The sequence below is a fragment of the Vicia villosa genome, linkage group LG2, assembly GCF_029867415.1.
Source record: "Vicia villosa cultivar HV-30 ecotype Madison, WI linkage group LG2, Vvil1.0, whole genome shotgun sequence".
Classification (NCBI taxonomy): Eukaryota; Viridiplantae; Streptophyta; class Magnoliopsida; order Fabales; family Fabaceae; genus Vicia; species Vicia villosa.
Genome location: NC_081181.1, coordinates 167,614,275 through 167,635,222, shown reverse-complemented (window position 1 = coordinate 167,635,222; position 20,948 = coordinate 167,614,275). Strand labels below are relative to the sequence as shown.

Below are 20,948 nucleotides of genomic sequence, written 5' to 3'. Positions count from 1 at the left end.
AGTAATTGTATCTATTAAATCTATTAAATTAAAAAAAATTGATATTTATATCTATATTGAGTTTGATAAGTATTGTCAATCTAATTTAAATGCACACATCAATAAAAATATTGAGGGCACAAAATAAACATCAAAACTAGGCAGAGATATACGTCGAAGTTTAATTATGCATGATATTTGGCATCAAAAATATTGTCTACAATTACAGAGCTACAAAACTGTCATACAAGTTTCTAAGTGTCCTATGTACTATACAACCTCTATCCTATAGCAATTCCTACATTCTCATGGAAATAATATATACAGCACATAACAAATATAATTATACAATCATGGGTTACCAATATTTGCAACAAAAGGGACTAACTTCTTCTGGTCTTTTCTCTTGCCTAGTGCACTTCTGTCTAACACCCGACCAAGAAACAGACGAGTATTCTGCAAAGTTACCTCTCTCTGTGACTCGTTTGACACACCCTGTCCTGCTGTAGAAACTGGCACCAATCCTGAACTCATACCATACTGCAAGGGACCGCTGCGAGCCTTGAATGAGGTCTGTGGAGCAAGGAACTTTTCTTCAGTTCCACTGATTCCATTTTCAAATGATACAATATCGTGTGCATGAGAACCAGTCAATGAGCTGCAACTTTGTAGAAGGGCTTCTAACACACTTAATGCCTCCCAACACAAAGTGCTTTCCACCAATTGGGATACAATTGCATAGATGTGTGGACTTTGGGCGGCATCCATTGGAGTGTGTTGGAGGAGAGCTTTAAGCATGAGCAAAATGACACGTTGATACTCAACCGGTCCCTTTTCTAGTAGCTTTAACAAGTGCCCGAATGCCAAAGTTGAGTGTTTTGGAAACCATTCATTGCATAGCAGTGGTGAAACACATGCTAGAAAATTGTCAATGCTCTTGATCTCACCTCGAGAATAAATCATAAATACAGTAGCTAATTCATCTAAGGATTTTGCTCGGCACCAAATTGCAATATTGGCAGCAACAGAGCAAGCTTTTTGATATTGATGTTGGAGTGGCGAAACAGGACCTATCACTGGGTCTTTGCTGAGTTGAAGACAGAGCCAAGGGAGTAACCCTATAATGTGCATCAGCAGTCTTGTCTCAGCATCACCAAATATAGAATCACAAGAATGCACTGTTATACGGGAAAGGACATCGATGGAGACACTGTGACTGACACTCGACATAAGTCCTTTAAGAACAAGAGGCTGCACTCCTTCAAATACTGGCAAACTCCCCTCTTGCAAGGGTTCATAGCCACTTTTAGATTCCGTGCGTTGAAATTCTCCTATATAACTGGTGTCGAGTTCATCCCTAGGCATGCTTGAAAGGAGCACATTTTCTGTTGTGCGATCACGGAAAGATAAACGGTCAATCACTTGAGAGAAGAGCTCGAGAACCTGGCGGTAAACATGGACAAAATCTGTATGCATCATAGCAACACACCCCCAAAATAGCTGAGGATAGAGTATCACCTTCTCTGGCTCCATATTCTCTACCATAACTTGCATTGTCATTAAAATTTCCATAACAAATCCTAAAACTTGGGGTACTGGATTTCCTAGGCATCTATGGAGACACCGAAGAAGGGATACACAAGCATCACTTGTTACACTTGGTCGAAGTGCTCGGTAGATCTGATGTGAACGACAGGCAAGGTGTTTTGATGTGCACTCCATAGCCCATCTGAGCGCTTCTTCTCCCCAAGTCTCACGAAGGTCCCCTTGGAAGAAGATGGCATCCACCATGCTCTGAACTAGTGCAGATAGAAGTGCCGCACTTGGCAGCTCAGTTCTGACAACTGTTGGATCCTCATTTTCCCACATCATGCTTCCTCGCTTTGATTGTACATATTTAATCAGACTCACAACCTGTTGCTTGTTCTCCCTGTCATTATTTTCCACCTCGTACTGCTCCAAGTGGCGGCCTGCGAGGGAATATAGCAGATTAACAAGCAAATGCTGACAATGTTCTAGGATAATGTCTTCTGAACTATCCATTGAAACAAAGATGACATGGAAGAGTAGAGGCAGGTATTGCCGAAAATCCTCATCATTCTCATACGCAATTTCAGCAAGGAGAATCAGCGCTATATCTGCATGCGTAAGTGAATGCTGCTGATGACCTTGTAATGCTGACTGAAGTTCCTTAGCACTCACGCCATGCGCAGCACCCCCTGCCAGCAGTCCATCTTCACCAGAGTTTGGAGTATCAACAAAATAGTCCCCACTGTCCCGTGAAACGTGGCGGCTCCGCAAACTCCCTGTTGAGCTTCTAACACCCATCAAGGGTCCTGACATGTTAACCAAAGATGGAAGGAGCTGCCCTGATCGCGCAGTACTTACTGGAACAACATTTAACTCTGGAGGCATTGGACTCAATGGACCTGAGACACTTCGTCCAGTCATACCTGCTGTTCTCCAGCTCAAGCTCCCACTAACATTTCTTAGCGGACCCTCAAGAGAACCTCTTACAAGCAATGGAGACATGTGCGGTTGGTTATCCATAACAGATGCCATTTGGGCCATAGCAGGACCTTGTGAGAATTCTAAGACAAAATTTGCACCTACATCACCCTTACTTGCACCTAGCCCAACTGGCTCAATGCTATCCTCTAGTAGTCGCTGAGACAACTGGAAAACCAGGTGATCTATTGTTCGTTGAGGGCATATTCGTGCTAAATATAGACTTACCCGCTTTGCAACACTGAAGTATGTAGCAAACGCACCACTTATTTCAGTTGTTGTTGCACTTGAATCGCAATCTTCAATTCCTTTTGTGATCAGGAAATCTAAAACGGGACTGATATTCCTATTTTTGCTAGCAATTGTGCTCCAAAGTTTCTCAATTTCATCAGGAAACTGGTCCCCATGTCGCCATGTTACATAGTAAAGACTTTTCAATAACCTATCACTCCAGCCTTCTTTGAGTTTCCAGAAATTAAGGTTCTCAATCCATGGAGCCATGCATGTTAAGACCTGATGCTGAGCAATGATATCAACAGCATCCAATTGCCTTTGCATAATTTCCTCACAAAGAAGCTGGCTTAGTTCAGGATGATCTTTGGCAAGTTTACAGGAAAGCTTGTACTGGAACTGTTGATAGGAATCAGGAAGGTTGCCAACAACAGCAGCCCGATAACCACCTGAGCCCTCAATGCCATCCTCAGCCCATTCACGAACAGAAAGTGTCTCAAGCATCTGAAGGGCATCATCACGAATTTGTCTTGATGGGTCGACTACTTTATAAAGGATCAAACTCAATAGTCTCTGTATTTCACAGTTTGGTATCTCTTGTCGCATGTAGACCTCTGCCAGTACACTGAAATACCCATCAGCTACAGAGGAATTAGAGTAGTAGCACTGCAGAAAATAATAAAGAATTATAGTAGCACTGGATAAGCATTAATATCAATCAGAAGAGATATAGCTGCATAAGAAATAATACAAGGGAAGCAAGAACTGAAAATATAGGAAATCAATTGGTCAAAATGAATAGTATTAACAAGTGAAGCATATCATCGGTTCGTAATCAATAGAAAGATACGGAGAGCTTGAATTATGAGTTTAATTATTATATATTTGAGTGTAAAGTTACTGCTACTAATGCCAATTTGAAATTCCCAACTTCAATTTAGAGATAAATACATTATCATGCTAAGCTAAGCACTCTGTAAAAATATACTGATTTATGTTTTGCATTGTGATACTCAGCAGAACTTCAAACCATGGACGATAAATTAGAAACTACCAAAATTTTAAATATAACAAGCTTATTAATAAATTGATAGGTGAAAGCTCATGAATGACTTTAGCTATCATGTCCACAGATATTGTTACAATTTACTTCTGTTAATATCTTTTTTAAGCTTGTAAAGTAGTATATAAACACCCACCCAATGGATTTTAAACTGATACAACATTTCAATTTCTTCTGTAGGAGTCATACATAATAGAAAGTGAAAATATTACCTGATCAATACAGGCGGGAAATAGGTCCAAATTTGTAAGCAAAAGATTCTTCAAAGCCAATTTTGCTAGAGAAAGACGGTGATGGCCACCCCTAACCCTATCTCGACCAGTTCCTCGGCCGCCTTCCCCTTGATATTTGGTATATGATGGAGTTCTTGGATCAGATGGTGAGAAACCAAATGGAGCCCTTGGTGTAGGCTCCAAAAACAAAGCATTAATCCAAGATATCACACGGCCACTCATTTTCCTTGCATTGTCATCAAAACATGGTCCATATAAAAGTGATGCTATTGCATTCATGGATGCCCACTGGATTGCCTCAACCTGTTCATTTAATTCTTTGTCAAAGGATATTTTATCCACTGAATCTTTTGACCGTGCATGTTGAGAAGATTTATAACGATCAACTTCACGTTTATAATCACTGACACCATCTTGAGACCATGTACTGCCTGTGTCATCACACCAGGATAGAAGAAGCTCAAATAGGCGCTTTCTAGTTCTAACATCGAATTTCTCAGATTTTGAATCAACAAATTCCGGGGCCAAGGCTCTAATAACACAAGCATGTGCATAACGGAATGGTTGCATGTCTGAAAAGCTTTCAGGAGATGTTGTTAGAAGTCTGTTTGTCTCATCAATAAATTTAAGATAATGAAGGCGGAACACTGGCTTGCGTGCAAGCATGCCAGGCCATATATTTTCTGCAACAGTGCGATAAATATTTGCAATAGGAACACGGAGTTCTTCCCTGCGAGCCTTTTGACTCTGCATCCATTTAATATAACTAATCAGTGCCAAATTCCACTTCAAAAATTGGAAAAGCAATAATTAACAAAAGGTTTAATTAGATCATGCCTTTAAATTTGAAATATGGAATATTGTCTTTAACGTTGTTCACTTCACATATGCGGAAAAGGTTTAAGAATTCAAAATTCTTTATTGATTTATTTTACTACAATATTAATCCCTATATCAATAAACATTATTGTGTAAGTGTTCCGGTGATCTCTTTTACATATAACAATACCTTCCACTTTGGTTTTCCTTCTGTCTCGGAAGAAACCTCGTCAATAAAAGAAGCCAGCTCGCTGAACATGATTTCACAAGCTTCCAAGTGTGAACGGCCAAGAGCCATCGTGGCTGCATGCTATATCATAAACCTCCTTAGTAATAAATAGAGATCAAAAGTAGTGGCCAAATGAATGATAGCAAAAAATTTAAATGCCTTCACATCTATAAAAATGCAATAGTTACCAACCATCTGTCCACCAAATATCTCCCACATTGAAGACATGTGAAAACAAGGATTAATATTTGATAGTGAGTAAAAAAAAAGTTATTAAATTTGAGAGTACAAAAATATATATTGTAAAATAAAGAAACACTGAGTAATGCAACTTAGCATATACACTTAGTAACTTAATTATTTGGAATATATTTTTTAAAGACATTCAATTGGTTATTCTCACCATCCAATCAAAAAAGGAACTAAAAATAGCTTTAATCAAATGAAAGCAAGATTAGAATACAGTAAAAATAACAAAAGAATTCCCAGATTGTCACATGCTTATTTGATTTTGAAAATGTTAAAATAAAACCTAAACGACCTATAAATGATTGCACGCAACACTTCATCTTCAATACCTAGTCATCCTGTGATGATAGACTTATAGATAAAGTCTAGTGAGTGAAGAGTACTTACAACATGTGTATCAGATCCAGATTTTAGTGACGGAAAAATAAGATGGTAAAGATCTTTGGTTGTGGCAGTTCCACTAGATTCTCGAGCAACCGGAGGACATGAACAGACAAACATGGCATACATAAGCCACTGATCCAGTTTATTATCAACATCCTGTGACTGATGGGCTTTTCCACCCAATTCAACCGGCGTGATATGAGCAAGACGTTGCGTAACCTCTACCCTGCACAAAGTTTTAGTGATATTACAAAATTTTAGTTGGGACTAGAAGGGTGGGAGGCAGTATCAGTGAATAACAATAACTAGTTCTCTATAATAACAAAAAAAAGGCTCAAAGTTTTTTATAAAAGAAAAAAATATTGTACTTATCAGTAAAAAGTAAAAACATAAGCTTATTAAACAGCGTAGCACACTCGAGTACTTGATAGTTAGTTATACAACAATGAAGTATACAGACAGAATGGAAATTTTAAAATTTTATAAGAACCAGAGCATTTTTCCCTCTAGGTAAAATCGGATACATGGATTAAGTGATATTGTATTCTCTCATAAACCACCAAAATAAAAATATTACAAAATAAAAAACCTATGACAATATCCCTTGTACTCATTACAGTAAAAGAAAGTAAGGCAACCTACAAAGACACATAAAACAGGCAATTAAGGAATAAGTGTTTGGGCTACTTTCCATGCCTTAATTCAACTTTATATTTGTCTTTTAGGTCTTTGATTTAAATAGTGGTGGTAATAGCTCTCAAGTAAATATTGGGAGGAACACATGGCAGGAGCTTGCCAGAATACTGCTTGACAGAAGTTATTCCATATCTCTCATCTAACTTCAGTACATAGCTTTCTTACCACAATTTCAATAGCATTCAATACTACATTTCCATGAAATTTCCACATTTCTCGTAATTTAAAAGTCAGGAAAAGTTTTGAATTTGAGTGATTTTGGGTTGCATTTACTCTACTCATTTATCTTACACTTGAATAAAATAACTTACTCTTGATCCATGTCAGATGTTTTCGCTCTAATCCCTCAATTTCTCAGTTATTGAATATGCTATTTGCAAATGCTGATGAATGCCCCGGAATTCCCAAGCTTCCTCGGAGGTCAACTATTTTATTCTACTGAGGTGGCTAATAAAATTAATAATAATGGTATGTGGCATGTTTGCAAGCCAAATAAGGCTCCTAATTTGTTATATGTAGTACATGATCAGAATTTGTCAATTATGTCTTCCAACATTGCTCAGCTGCTGCCTGTATATGTGATGGGAATGTTTAGGGGAATGTTTAGTATGCCCTGCTGTGTCCTTCAACCAACTGTTGTTCACTAGCTTTAATGGTTTCAGCAGAAGTAAAGAAGATGAATTGTTGTTATATTAATGTGTATTTATGCGCATTTGGTTGGACCTAACTCAACCTTACAAAACCAATTGGCGAGGTAAGGACTGCCCCCCACTTATAAACACACTGTCAGCCCTATATCATCCAATGTGAGACTCTAATCACACACCCCACGCCCAAAACTGCACATTTGGAATGTGACACGAGTGATTTAATATCGGTGACCTGATAGCAAGTGGCCCAACAGATCTTAGATAGACTCTGATATTATCTTAGAATTTGGTTTGAGTCTTACTCAATCTTACAAAACTGACTTGTAAAGTAAGGAATGCCATTCTTTATGAACTTTGTGAGACTTGAGTTTTTCCCAATACACTCCCTTAGATCGAACACTATCGGGTTTAGCACGTGAATAGAAATGGCAGGTGGCAGAAATTGATAGGCTCTAATACCATATTAGGTTTTTAGGTTGGACTTAACTCAACCTTAACAACTGGCTTTTGAGATGAAGATTGTCCCCACTTATAAACTGATATGAATGTGAGGGAAGATTTGGGCCAATCACCGGTTAATTAGGGGACTAGGGTAGGCCCGATGTATGGACAGTTTACAGTAGGAAACATTACACGGGAAGAAAAGTTGCTGAGCTGACACAGATTGTGGGTATGGCACGAGGAGTTAGATATATAGTGGGAAAGGGAGAGTGGGTGAGGTAGAAAATAACTTCTATTATAGGAAGAGAGTGATCACCAAGATATTCTTGGTAAGGGAATAACACATTGTCACCCCCTCATATTTATAGGATATTTCTTTGACAAAATTATTGATAGGAAACAAGATTCAGTTATTGGTTTCTTTTAGGTGCAAGGGTTCCTTCTTTTTTTCCACTTAATTATTTTCCACTTTTCCTTCAGAGGATTATTGACCCTCCAAACTTCTATTATTCTTCTCTTCAATTCATTAACTTTTTATTATGAAGAAAAAAGATGTATTTGGGTGTGTTTTGTTACTTGTTAAGTTTCTACCCAATGTCAACAGATCTGACAAGTGTAACAAGATTATCGTTGAACGGTCAAACATATTGAAATTTAGTATCTCATACTATCCCCTTGACCAAAAACCAGTTTCCACTAAAATATCTCAAGCTCTTCAGAGCTTCTTAGGCTTCAACAAAAGATGGAAAGAGAAAGTAGAAACAAATACTTACTTTGCTTCCTGAACAGAACTTGGACAAAGCTCGGCAGCATATTTGACCAACTCACTAAGACACCGAGCCCACCTATTTTTATCAGGGCTCTCGAAAATTATAGATTGGAGTGTCACTTCAGGAGGAATAGTATCAGGTTCTCGTTTCAAATCAAATGGTCGCCCCGAGTCCCAGTAGCAGTTTTGAACAATCTCATCCTGAAATACCCACATATTTAAATTCTTATTCAAAGCAAAAAAATCTCAATACAGCATGATTGAACTTCAAAATAAATAAATGATAAAGTGTAACCCTAAATAAGAGAAAATGAACATTCTGAACTGGACCTTAACATGAAATAGAAATATTAAGGCAAATGTATACCCCGTGTTCTTCTAGAACATCAATAATAAATATTGGTTCAGCTTCGTATTTCCAAGAATGATTTGGTTGCTCATGTATCCTCAGGTCCCTAATATCATTCCTCAATGCGCGAACACAACGCAATAATTCCAATGCTGTATGCCGAATTTGACTATCAACAGAACTAAGGAATATGAGGCCAACTGCATCAATTTCTGATGCACGGAATTCTATTGCTTCACCCGAATGTTGGAAGGAAGACTTTCTGAATCTCTGAGTTTCAAGACTCAGAGGTTTTGCATCTGCATCAAGTAGCATCCTATCATCTATCAGACAAGATCTCCAAAAGCGCATGAGATCCAACAGGCGCCCTAAAGATGTTTGAATGAGAAGAGGGAATTCGTCAGGAAGTCTTAATATGAAATTGGCCATTCCCTTCATTACTGCGAAACGACGGTGAGGTAGGTATTTCACAATCCGATTTAATACTTGAACAGCTTCCTCGCGAACACCTGGGTCAATACTTATGCCATGCTGTGGTATTATTTCAGTAATTTTATCATTTCTTCCAACTTCTTCTATTAGATATGGGATGCACTTTAGCACTGAGCGGAACAAATATCCTTGAGATTTTTCCTTTGTGACAGCATCTATAAAATATCAATGTGTCACATGACAGAAATTTTTTTATACATAATGCAGATACAGACTATTCTAAGTAAATTCAACAAAAATTCAACCTAAAATAAAAGTAGTTCCCGTATAATTCAAACAAGTTCTACTTCCGATTTTCATCACTCTAGTCCATTCATATTTTGCAACAAACATACTAAATAAATATTCTGAAATGCAGATCTGGATAATTGCAATTTCCCCATAACTATTACTACAAATTTGTGTGAAAGAGTAATTACTCGAAACCAAAAATAAATAAAGAAGCAATTTTGTAATCTATTTTATACATATATTTTTAGAATTAAGTTGCATATTTTTTCACTTAAAAAAGAAACCTAAATTTAAAAATAAAAAATTAGCCAAATTCAGGTTCAACTATATTCATATTCACAGATTGTTATTATCCGTCCTCTTATTATTAATGTTTAATCTTACAAGACATTGTAAAATATATATATATATATATATATATATATATATATATATATATATATATATATATATATATATATATATATATATATATATATATATATATATACACACACATAAGTTTACCTTAAATTGTTTAATGACCTATTCAGTTTTTAAAATACTGGTTCTACTTACTTCCCCCTCAAAGAAGACCCCTTAAAGTTTGAAGTGGAGACAAACCATAGCCGTAGTTTCGCTGGTGACAGAATGGGTGTCATTATGAAGAATTTTTTTTAATTAGAAAATTAAAAAGAGCCATTATGAAGAATAAGGTGACTTGATTGCTTTTATGAAGAATGTGGTACCAAGGTTTTAACTGAAACTGACAAGCTCGGCTATTTATTTATAGATGCACTAATACCAACTACTTGATGACATAAACATTCAAAACCATGTCAACAAACCAACTCTCCTAACAGTTTGACCTATTCAATCTCTTTTTTTGTCATGAATATACCATTTGAATATTAATTAAATGAACAAAGGTCTTGAGGTCATAAAAATATTTAAAGGTCAAGTAATTTTGATTGAATTTATTTGATGAATCATATATTTTGGGGTGATTATAGTCACTACTTTCCAGTGTTATCAAACAGCGGCACCATGGCCGCTATGGCAGATATACATGGCGGTTTTTGGGCTCGTAGCAATGGAAAATATCGGCCAATTTTGTGGGTTTTTCCTTGATAATACACTATAACAGCGCCGTAAAGTGGCCGGTATGGCGGGATTTAGCTTTCTGCCATGGACCGCCATCTGCCATCGACAACACTGCTACTTTCTGTCTCCACTTCTATCACTGTTTTCATTTGTTGTATTTTATCCAATATCATCTCTAATTAATGCCTCCACTATCCTTTTATATATTCTATACGCAAACTTATCTGTATATAATAAAATGAAGAGAAAGTGAAATAAACATGTTTTCCACGACATAATTTGAGGTTTAGTTCAGTCTTTTCTATTGTCATGCTTCTGCGACAATGCCTTCTATCAAACTATCATAAAATAGGAGAAGTGATTACCTATTGTTGTACGTGACGATGTCAAAAGTGCTTGACTGTAGGTTCTATGACATGACCTTAGTATTGACTCAATTGCAGCTTTCACTTTTGGAATATAGTGGCCAATATCATGACCTGCTCATTCAACAAAATGTCAAGCTGTACTGCAGAGATAGACCACTAAACAATTATTTTTCTTGAATATAACTAGATTTATTCTAGGCATACGACTAGCTGTACCTTTAAATATATCCAAACCAAAATGTTGACTTGAAGGCAACATTACAATGGCAAGCAATGCACGAAGACCAATTACCTTTGCCTCACTGGGGCTATCTTGCTTTAGCAATTCTAGTATCATATGGTTCATGGTAAAATCAAGGTTATGTTCAGCTATAGTTACACAGAATTCAACAAGTTTATCATGTTGGACATCCTGAGTAAGCAATCCTTTCCTTAGAACTGCTAAAAGTTGTAATGTTACGCTGTCTAGGTAATCCCATATACGATTTTGGGCTTGATTTGCCGCATGGACACACAAGTAAAACCTTAAAACTCGATGAAGACAATCCAAAGCCATGAAACGATGATTCTTATCCTGCATGATCCAACCAGATAAAGAGTTTTCATGTAAATAAAAAAACATAATGTAGAGATAGAGAGATAATAAAGGTGTTAAGAAGTGTGGTTGGGCCTAACTCAACCCTACAAAACCGGCTTGTAGGGTGAGGATTGTCCCCACTTATAAGGACATGTTCAGGCCATATATTGTCCAATGTGGGACTCTTAACACACCCCCTCACGCCCAGGACTAGACAACTGGAGCGTGGAAATAAATGGTGGGTGGCCCGATAGCGGAAACCATAGAAGGTGGCCCACCGGATCTTAAACGAGACTCTTGATACCATGTTAAGAAGTGTGGTTGGGCCTAACTCAACCCTACAAAACCGGCTTGTAGGGTGAGGATTGTCCCCACTTATAAGGACATGTCCAGGCCATATATTGTCCGATGTGGGACTCTTAACACACCCCCTCACGCCCAGGACTAGACAACTGGAGCGTGGAAATAAATGGTGGGTGGCCCGATAGCGGAAACCATGGAAGGTGGCCCACCGGATCTTAAACCAGGCTCTTGATACCATGTTAAGAAGTGTGGTTGGGCCTAACTCAACCCTACAAAACCGGCTTGTAGGGTGAGGATTGTCCCCACTTATAAGGACATGTTCAGGCCATATATTGTCCAATGTGGGACTCTTAACAAAAGGGATTATGAATATGAACTTTAGTTACACAATTATACAAATTAAGAGCTTAAGACAAATTCTCTACAAGCTTTCAATACAAGCTTTCAACAGGGAAAGAAAAAGGATAATTATATCATTTGTCTATTTCTTATTCATATTTTTTTATCAAACCTTGTGTAATTCATATTCCTATTTTATTTTTATTTTCATGTATCACAAATGCATTTAGTCCAGGGAAAAAGTATTTTATCATCTTGGCCATTTTGAAAGATTTGATATCTAGGTATCAATTGGCATCTCGGATGATTGTAAGCTTGTGAATGTAAAAGAGTAGCTGTATACTTTGGTAGATATACTTTTTGATGAGTTGAGATTAATTTTCATTAGTTCTTCTCCTTCTCCCCCACAAAATCCTCCATCATACTCCCCTTTTAAATCCTCCATCAAACTAACGACTAAATGAATAAAAGGCCCTAATGCTGCTATATGTAAAGTAATTAATTCAAACCAAAATATTATGTAGTTATGCTACTAGATGCAAACCCGGTTAGTTGTTGTTAGATGTCCTATAACGCTGAACTTTTGTTTACCTGTATTCTATGTGACTAGTCCAAAAAATCTTCTAATGATTCAACAGTTAGGAGAAAACCCAGAAAGAAAATTTTCCTATGGGCAATCACCCAATTTAATTGTAATTTAAACAAATTGGCAGCCCAATGCACATGGCTCCTGCCAGGTAGGGTCTAAGGAGGGTAGATATATATCACATTGAAAGAAATAAAAGAAAAAATGTAGGGTTGACAAACAAAAGCATATAGTAAGGAAACAGAACAAGAGTAACTAGGTTTTCTGCAAATATATAACCTTTATTTTCTCGTGCAAAAATAAGTTCAACAATGATGAGCAATACTTATATGAAACATGAGCATTTATTTAACCATGCATACAATGTGAGATAATTGTTTAATTGAAATTCAAGCTCAAATTTCATTTAGCCTCCAACAAAGTAAACTAGGTAAAGTTTATGGTTTGCAATGATTCAGATGTAAAGCTTACGGAAATTGAATTAGGCCCTACCCTAAGAAGTTTGTAAAGCTGCTCCATGTGAGGACTTAAGTTGTTGTGGAATATTTGAGGATCACCAAGACACAGAAGAAGAGTTACCAATGGGTACCCAACCTGGGTAACAACGTGAAATAAAACTTTATCATTTTGACATATAGTGGGCATGGGAAAATAATCAAATCGACAGAGACCCGCTTACTGCAATGTGTTTGCTCTGTTTATCCATCCAATGCATGAGCTGAACTCTTATTCGGCCAACAGCTTCATACCATAAAGTAAGTGCAGGCTCTACACCAGAAGGTGGCCACTGGCTTTTCCCACCATCTGCAAGAGGTGCTAGGATATTTGACAACATATTACATAGGGCGTGGTGAAGCTCACTTTTCCGTTTATGAGGAGCACGGTTTAAGGGATTTGCTTTTGCCACAAAGGAAGCAGATGCATTCAGACCACCCTCAGTTTTAACCTGTGAAGGAGCTTATAATTATACCAACAACATATAATGTTATCCAGTTTCCACAAAACATTTAATTTGTATACAAACCCCAAGCTTCAAGTAGCGCATTCCATTAATGATGCTAAGCGTTTCACTTCTAGCACCACTGGTGTCAATTCGACGGGTATTGAGTTCCATGAAAAACCGCTCAGTAACAGAACTAAACCTACAAATTTAAGATTGTAATGCCATGAAATGAAAAAGATTCTGTAGTTGCGAGACAAAGCAACACAATAATGGCTCAACTTCATATTTTTGGCCATGACTAAAGTTAACCACAGTCAAAATGGACAGAAGCAGAAGCACCCCTTCCATTTTAAAAATTAATATACACACTAACACACAAAAAGGTAGACATGTAAAACTACAAAGCTTCAATATTCAGGGAGAGTGTAACAGCGCAGCATTCATAAATGTACCAGTATGGGTGTATATATTTATGTGTTTGTAATCTATTGTTAATTATTGTAGTACCAGGGAGCTGATTTTATGTTAGTTAAAAATCAGTTACTCTGAGCTTCTTAAGACTCAACCTTCAAATAATTCAACAGTGTACCTTACTGAAAGTTTAAGTGAATCATTTCATCAGTTTCACACAACAGAGACTCTTATGTTTTGGCCTCTGGTTTATCATTCTCTCTCTTTCCTATACTTTTCCTTCACTTTCCCTCAACCTATCAGGATAGAGAGAAAACATGAATAATATCACATCACATCAGAACTGGAGAACTTAAGAATACAACTCATTTCTTCTAATTAGTAAATAAGTGGATTTTATGTTCTAACCTAAGACAAAGGCAACCCACCACCACCTATACCAAATTTACCATTCCCCCTGGAACTGTTCTCCTCCACCTGCATACATTCTAGCTCCCATGCCCACCACCAATTCTCAAATCTACTGACTAATTCATCATCTGGCACCAGTCCATATTTTGCTGTTTTCATCCCTCTCCCTTCTAACAGACTCCCTCACTTCTGTGCCCATTATCATCCTTTGTTTTCCTCTCAAAAACACACAGATGCGTGGCATTGGCATCTCATAATCACTTAGGCATCTAGGTGTGACCTTACCAATAACACTATTTCTTTCTTGAACAGATTCTATAACTATTTCCGCATTCATAATTGGCATTAAGGAGCAAACTACAAAATTGGAGCAAACCAATAAATATACCGTGAACAGTACAAGTTATATGATTTACCAATTGTCTGTACTACAAATTATAAAAAATTGAATTCCCCCTACAAAAAGTTAAATTAAATTGGTGAAGATACAGTACCTACCCTTAAAAAGTGAGATCATTGAACTTAAAAATTTAAAAGAAAACTACATAAATCAAAATAAATGTTTAAAACCAGAACAGTTCAATTTACAGTTCATCTAGAATTCAAAGATCACGGAAAAACTCTGCTTAAGCATAAAAAACAAAATGAATTTGATTAAAATGATGATGCAACCTTTAAATCTGTCATAACGAATAAGTGTCAAGTACAATTCAGTAATAAATCAGATACCTGATACGAGATAAAGCACCCAAGAGTTGAGCAACTAAGTCTAGAAGAAGCCCCCTCAGATCAACCAGTGAGGGATATTCAATCTGACTAACAACCCTGCAACAAGAGTTCACTGCGTTAAAACCAAACATTTATATAAGAATAAGATGATATAAAAAAACCAATGGAAATTTATAGTGAATCATTATTTTCATTTCTGAAGCAACATAATCTAGTCTGCAATGTGACCAATAATTCTTTCAATTTAAATTGCATGTGTAGTAAGAATCGATAAATTGAATTGAAAGAAAGATAGAAGCTCTTAGAATTTGGGTTTAAGGTTCTTAGTCAGACCCAAAAGCTAGCTTAAGAAGTGAAGATTGCCCAAGCCTTATAGGAACTACATTGGATCTCAAGTTCTCTACATATCCTCTCACAACCAAGACTGGACATCTGACCTGGAGCATAGACTAATGCAGGTGGAATGGAATAACTAGTCCAATCATAGCTGTAGGATAAATAATCAGCCTCTAATACCACCTTATAGTTTGGGATTTAGTCTTAACTGAACCTCAAAAAATAGATCAATAAGTGGGGATTGCCCTACTTTATAAGGAATGCTTTGGCAATATCTCTAACTGATGTGGAATTTCAACAAAAGCCCTCAAAAGAAAATAGTGTAATACTAGTCCAGTAATAGTTCTAGGATAAACATTGAGCCTCTTATATCACCTTAGAGTTTGGGAACTAGTCTTTACTAAACCTCAAAAAATAGACCAAGTAGTGGGGATTGCCCAACATCATAAGTAATGCTTTGGCAATACCCTTAGTTGATATGGGATATCAGCATAACACTCAATAGAAAATAGTGTATTACTGAAAAACTAAGCAAAAGATGGGAATAGAACTCACCCAAGGATTTTTCTTCATAAAGGATATCTCCTTCCACCCATAAAATCAAATGTACAAAATGTTTCCTTATATTATTGTTTCTTCTATTTTATAAAAAAAATCCCTCTAACTTAAGTTCCTTGACTGTTCTCTAACTGTCTCTATTTCCTAATAAAAACACATCCAATGTTGAGCATCCTAAAATCAAACTTAGAAAAAGAGTCACTTCAGAGGATTACACAATTATCCAATAGTTGGATAATCCTGATGTTATTTCAACTATATGTAAGTTAGAGTACCGGGACGGGACTAATAGTTAAACTTTGTTGATATTCTTAAGTTGCAAGGGAGCCTTGTTACTGGAATTCAGAACCAAAAAAATTGCAGTGGGTCCGGATAGCATTGTTTAAGTGTAAGATCCTTTGGAGCAGCAAGCTTCTTTTCAATGGTCTTATTAGCTGCATTGAAATGCCAGTTTTTAATCACAGTTTTCTTTCTTCGCATCTTAAGTTGTCCTTTTGGTTTATAAATGAAATTCAACTCGTGTATTTTTAAGGTTTTGGTCCAATGCATGTTTAAAAGAAAGCACAACCTCTCAAAAGCATAGTTGACAACTCATGGTATCTCTGATTTTAGGCTAAGATAGCATTATTAGAGGGTTCTAGATTCTAAAGTGATTTTAACTGGCAATAATTACTATTGCTAGGAAACTTCCTAGCAACTACTATTAACAGGTATTAGACTTTTCTTTCTTTCACATAGCTGAAGCATTCTACTTGAAATTGAGTAATACAGAAGTTTGGAACTGTTAATTGTTAATATTAGAAAAAGAAGTAATCCAGACCAGTGACAAGTTTGTGCAAGTAAGAACTTGACATTAATTTCCAAAGTCTGAACTGTAAAAAGGTCAACAAGTGTTTGAACAGTGAATCCAACACTATGCTATTCAGACTCAGACACAGAAGAATCAAAAAGGACCAATTTCTCTAGGAGAGATTATAGTTTTTTCAGGAAAAACAAATATTTTTTAATTATGAGCTCGATACAGAATTTCCATTATCATCTACATTAGCTAAATTCACCTGTCAGCGTTTATTAGCCAGTCAAAAACAAAATTTTCCAGTCCAGACCACAGCTTCTCTGCAGCATAGAACAAATGACAATTATAAATGAGAATATTTTTTATGGACAACACTCCAATATATAGTTACAAACAAAGTACAAACCAGTAAGCCCTTCTTGTGGACAACACTCCACAAACCGTATGCAAGCTGAGCAAAAAATGCACTCCACTGCAAGCTGAATTCCACACACAAATGCTATCATAAATCTTGGAATTAACTATCCAAAGCTTTGTAGTCAAAACCAAAATTAGAAATTTTACGGGCATTCATGATTTATTGAAAAGAAAACACAATTTTATGCGCAAATGTTAATGTATATAAAAGGGAAGAAAAATGTGTAACCTTTCTTTGAAACGTAGATGCGTCATTTGCACCCTTTGGAGATTCACTACAATAGTAAAAAAATGTATTCAAAAAATTGTTATTATTTCACTACAACAAAAAGAAGACGTCCAGTTTCATAACATAAGCTAGGGGGCATTTAAAAGAGCTCATTTTCGCTTATTTAACATAAGCTTTAAATGACAAAGCAGTCCAGTTACAAAGCATATGCTATGGGTGCATTTGAAAGAACCCATTTTCAGCTTATTTAACATTAGCTATAAATGACTGGGAGAGCTTAATAAAATTGCTTATGACAAGAGGTCCATTAGCTACGTTCAGCTTATATCAAAAAGCTCTTCAATATTGCTTATGAAAACAGCTTATTTCTCTTTCGATTATAGAAACAGCTTATTATAAACACTTAAATAAATGACAAGCACTTGATTTATTTGAGTATAGCTTAATTAAGCGCTTCTATATGTTATTTATATTTCTGTAATCAAAGAGTGAGTGTGGTAAAATTGTTTTCATATAGTTGTAAGCTATTTTTAAGAATGGAATACAACTCACAGATACAACATTACATAAGTTATTTTAATAAGCTCTCCTGAATACTTGAGTGATTATGTAAAAAAATAAACCCAAATAAGATGTAAGTAAGTTCCTCCAAGCACACATACACTAGGCACTTGAATAAGTTGTTTTCTTAAATGCACGCTATATAATATTAAGTTATTTTCAAAATAAAAAAAGCAAACGGGGTTAAACTGTTCTCATATAGTTGTAAGTTGTTTTCATAAGTAACGATGGCTACATGCATCTATGACTATAACTAATCATCAAGTCTCTCACCAAATTCCGACGTGTATTGCACCTTATCTGATTGAGGAAATGAAAGAGTTTTACAACAACAGCACCAACAACCAAGTCTTGTCCCACTAAGTGAGATCGGCTACATAGGTCAAATCATGACATAATGTTCTATCAAAAATCATGTTTCTATCCAATTTGTTAATCTCGAGATCTTTATTAATAGTTTCTCTCATAGTTATTCTATGCCTTCCTCTACCTCTAATTGTTTGGCTCCTCTCCATCTGATCTACTCTCCTTACAACAATACTCGTCTTCTCTCTACATGCCCAAACCACCTAAGCCTATTGAAATAGTTTGTTTCCATAAAACAAAAATTATTTTCGTATGCTAAAAACAACTTCAATGCCTTTGTCATAAACTACTTATGAAGATAGATAGAATAAACTACCTTCATAAGCTCTCTCCCAATCCACCCAAGTGCCTATGTCATAAAATAGCCTAAATATGATGTAGATAAGCTCTTCCAATTGCATATAAAATAAGCACTTAATAATTAAGTTGTTTTCTCAAACACACCCAATAATAAGTAAAAAGTAACAAAGAGAGCAAAAAATACGAATTGGTTTAATTAAGAACCTCTCTCGCCATCTCAACAAAGCTTCAAGAAGTGGAACAGGAGTGTGGCGTGCAACCATAGCAAGAGAATCGAGAACTTGCTCGTAGGCCGGATCAGATGGTCGCAGGTATTGCCCATCCTATCGTGAACCCGCAACAACAACCACAACAAAAAATCAATCAATCGAAGAAATGAATCAAAAGAAGAAGAAGAATATGATGAAGTGGTGAAAACGTACCTGAGCTTGAGCGGTTTCGATACGACGTCGTGCGAGAGGGAGGAAGCGCTGAAGAAGAGCGTCGACGATCAACTTGGCAGCACTTCCTGCCTTCATTTCAATTCGAGATTTTATAAAACCATTCGATTTTTTATTATTTGAAAGATGATTGTGATGATGATTCAGTTTATTATTATTTTTTATTGTTTCAATTTGAAAATAATGAATGAAGGTTTGATGAGGGTTTGGGAGTTGGAGAGTGGTGAAGGAGGAGGATCTAATTGGAAAGTAAATTTAAAGCTATTTTCTACTTTTTCTTTTTATGGGAAATGGAAATTGGAAGCCAGCTTTGGCTTTGATGACGGTAAATCTAATCTAAACTATGTTAGTAATAATAAAATTCTGACTTTGTTTTTTACTAAGACTTTTTTTTATTACCAAAAAATTCTTCTTTTATCAAGTTCCGCTTCAATCACTACGTAATTGAATTAATTAAAGGCTTTTTATATATGTTAATTTGATAGTTACTATAGGTATTTTAAATTTTATTTTTTTTAATTCTTTTAGAAATTTCATCGGTGTTAACTTAGTCTAATAGAAGACTATTACCTGTAATAATTTTGAGTTATCAATCAAAAATTTATGAAAAAAATTTCAAAAATATTTCTTGCTCAAACTACTTTCTCAAAATACTTCTTGTTCCATGTCGGCTAAAAAGTTCAAAAAAGTTAAGACTCAAACTATTGTCAATTATCTTCAAATAACACCCGAAACAAAAGTTATCATACAAGATATTTTAGGGATACTTTCTGATTTTTCATTTTTACTACACTCATCTCGAATTCTGAACTAACTTGAGTGTTGAAGTGTTAACATCGAAGGTTCATCCCCGCGCCGCCTAATTATGGTTTTATAACAGAATACTGGTGCCGCCTGTGGGAATTGACTTCTAATTCCTGCAAAAATTCCACAAATGGATTGTTCTCGATCCAAGATTGAAACTTTACTAAAATTGTAAAGAAATGGAGCCAACTACCTCCGAGATTTAGCTGAAGATCCCTGGCCAACCTTCCAATTTCATATCACGTCAATTATCTATCATCAATGAGATATAGATCGTAACAACTTCCAACGTAGATTCGATACCGGGGTACTTTCTCTATCAGGTGCATAATCTCCAAATGATGAGCAAATATCACATGGTACCAGGATTTCAAGATTACAGTGAAGTAAATAGAGTTCTAAACACAAGACTACTATTGATTGTAATGATTACCTTCGTGATTAGGTATTATGATTCTATTGTACCCTATATAATCATTGTCATTGAGATATGCAACATCATTAAGTCCATCAACAATCCTCTATCTAAACACATCTTCTGGATGGAAGAGTGCAACGACATCAAGAAACAAAGATCGGGCCGCATTAGGATACTCGAGAAACAAGAAAATACGAAGGATCTCTGTTAGACATGTGACTTCACACACAAGAGGGGTTGAATTGAGTGTTTCATAAAAATATTGGATTTAAAAACTTTTCAAATCAAAATCAGAGTTTGAAAATATTTTTATAAAAAGGTTTATAAATATGCAACGGGAAATAAAATTGCAGGACATAAAGTGCGGAGAATAAAGAGTTTGAGGGATAAGAGAATAATACTAAGAATTATACAAGCCCAGTCAAAACCCAATTAGTCTTGTCCCCCAAGAATTGATCTTGAGAGTATCTAATTAAACTTAAAAAAATTTATTAGGTATAATTCATGAACCCCCTTATACAGGGAAATGAAGTTTATGACTAACTTCCAACAAAAAAGTGAAACGAGGAGTGTAGCGACAAGTCTTCCTTCTAAACAATGGATCCAAACGGTGAATTTTCCTTCCAAAAGAAACTTGGAGTTGTTAGTTT

At 36.0% G+C, this 20,948-nt stretch overlaps 1 protein-coding gene across 1 annotated transcript; it reads right to left on the bottom strand.

The window, feature by feature from the left end:
- Positions 1-149: 149 nt before the first annotated feature.
- LOC131652876 (uncharacterized) lies at positions 150-19,356 on the bottom strand. Its single transcript, XM_058922855.1, has 17 exons — positions 19,059-19,356; positions 18,841-18,959; positions 17,410-17,455; positions 17,170-17,242; positions 17,026-17,083; positions 15,074-15,169; positions 13,604-13,721; positions 13,259-13,525; positions 13,072-13,173; positions 10,991-11,348; positions 10,772-10,885; positions 8,619-9,247; positions 8,256-8,452; positions 5,699-5,921; positions 5,024-5,143; positions 3,994-4,761; positions 150-3,384 (listed from the first exon to the last, which is right to left on the bottom strand). The coding sequence occupies exons 1-17, from the start codon at positions 19,152-19,154 to the stop codon at positions 331-333; spliced, it is 6,438 nt and encodes a 2,145-aa protein (XP_058778838.1). The 5' UTR covers positions 19,155-19,356; the 3' UTR covers positions 150-330.
- Between the last annotated feature and the right edge of the window lie 1,592 nt (positions 19,357-20,948).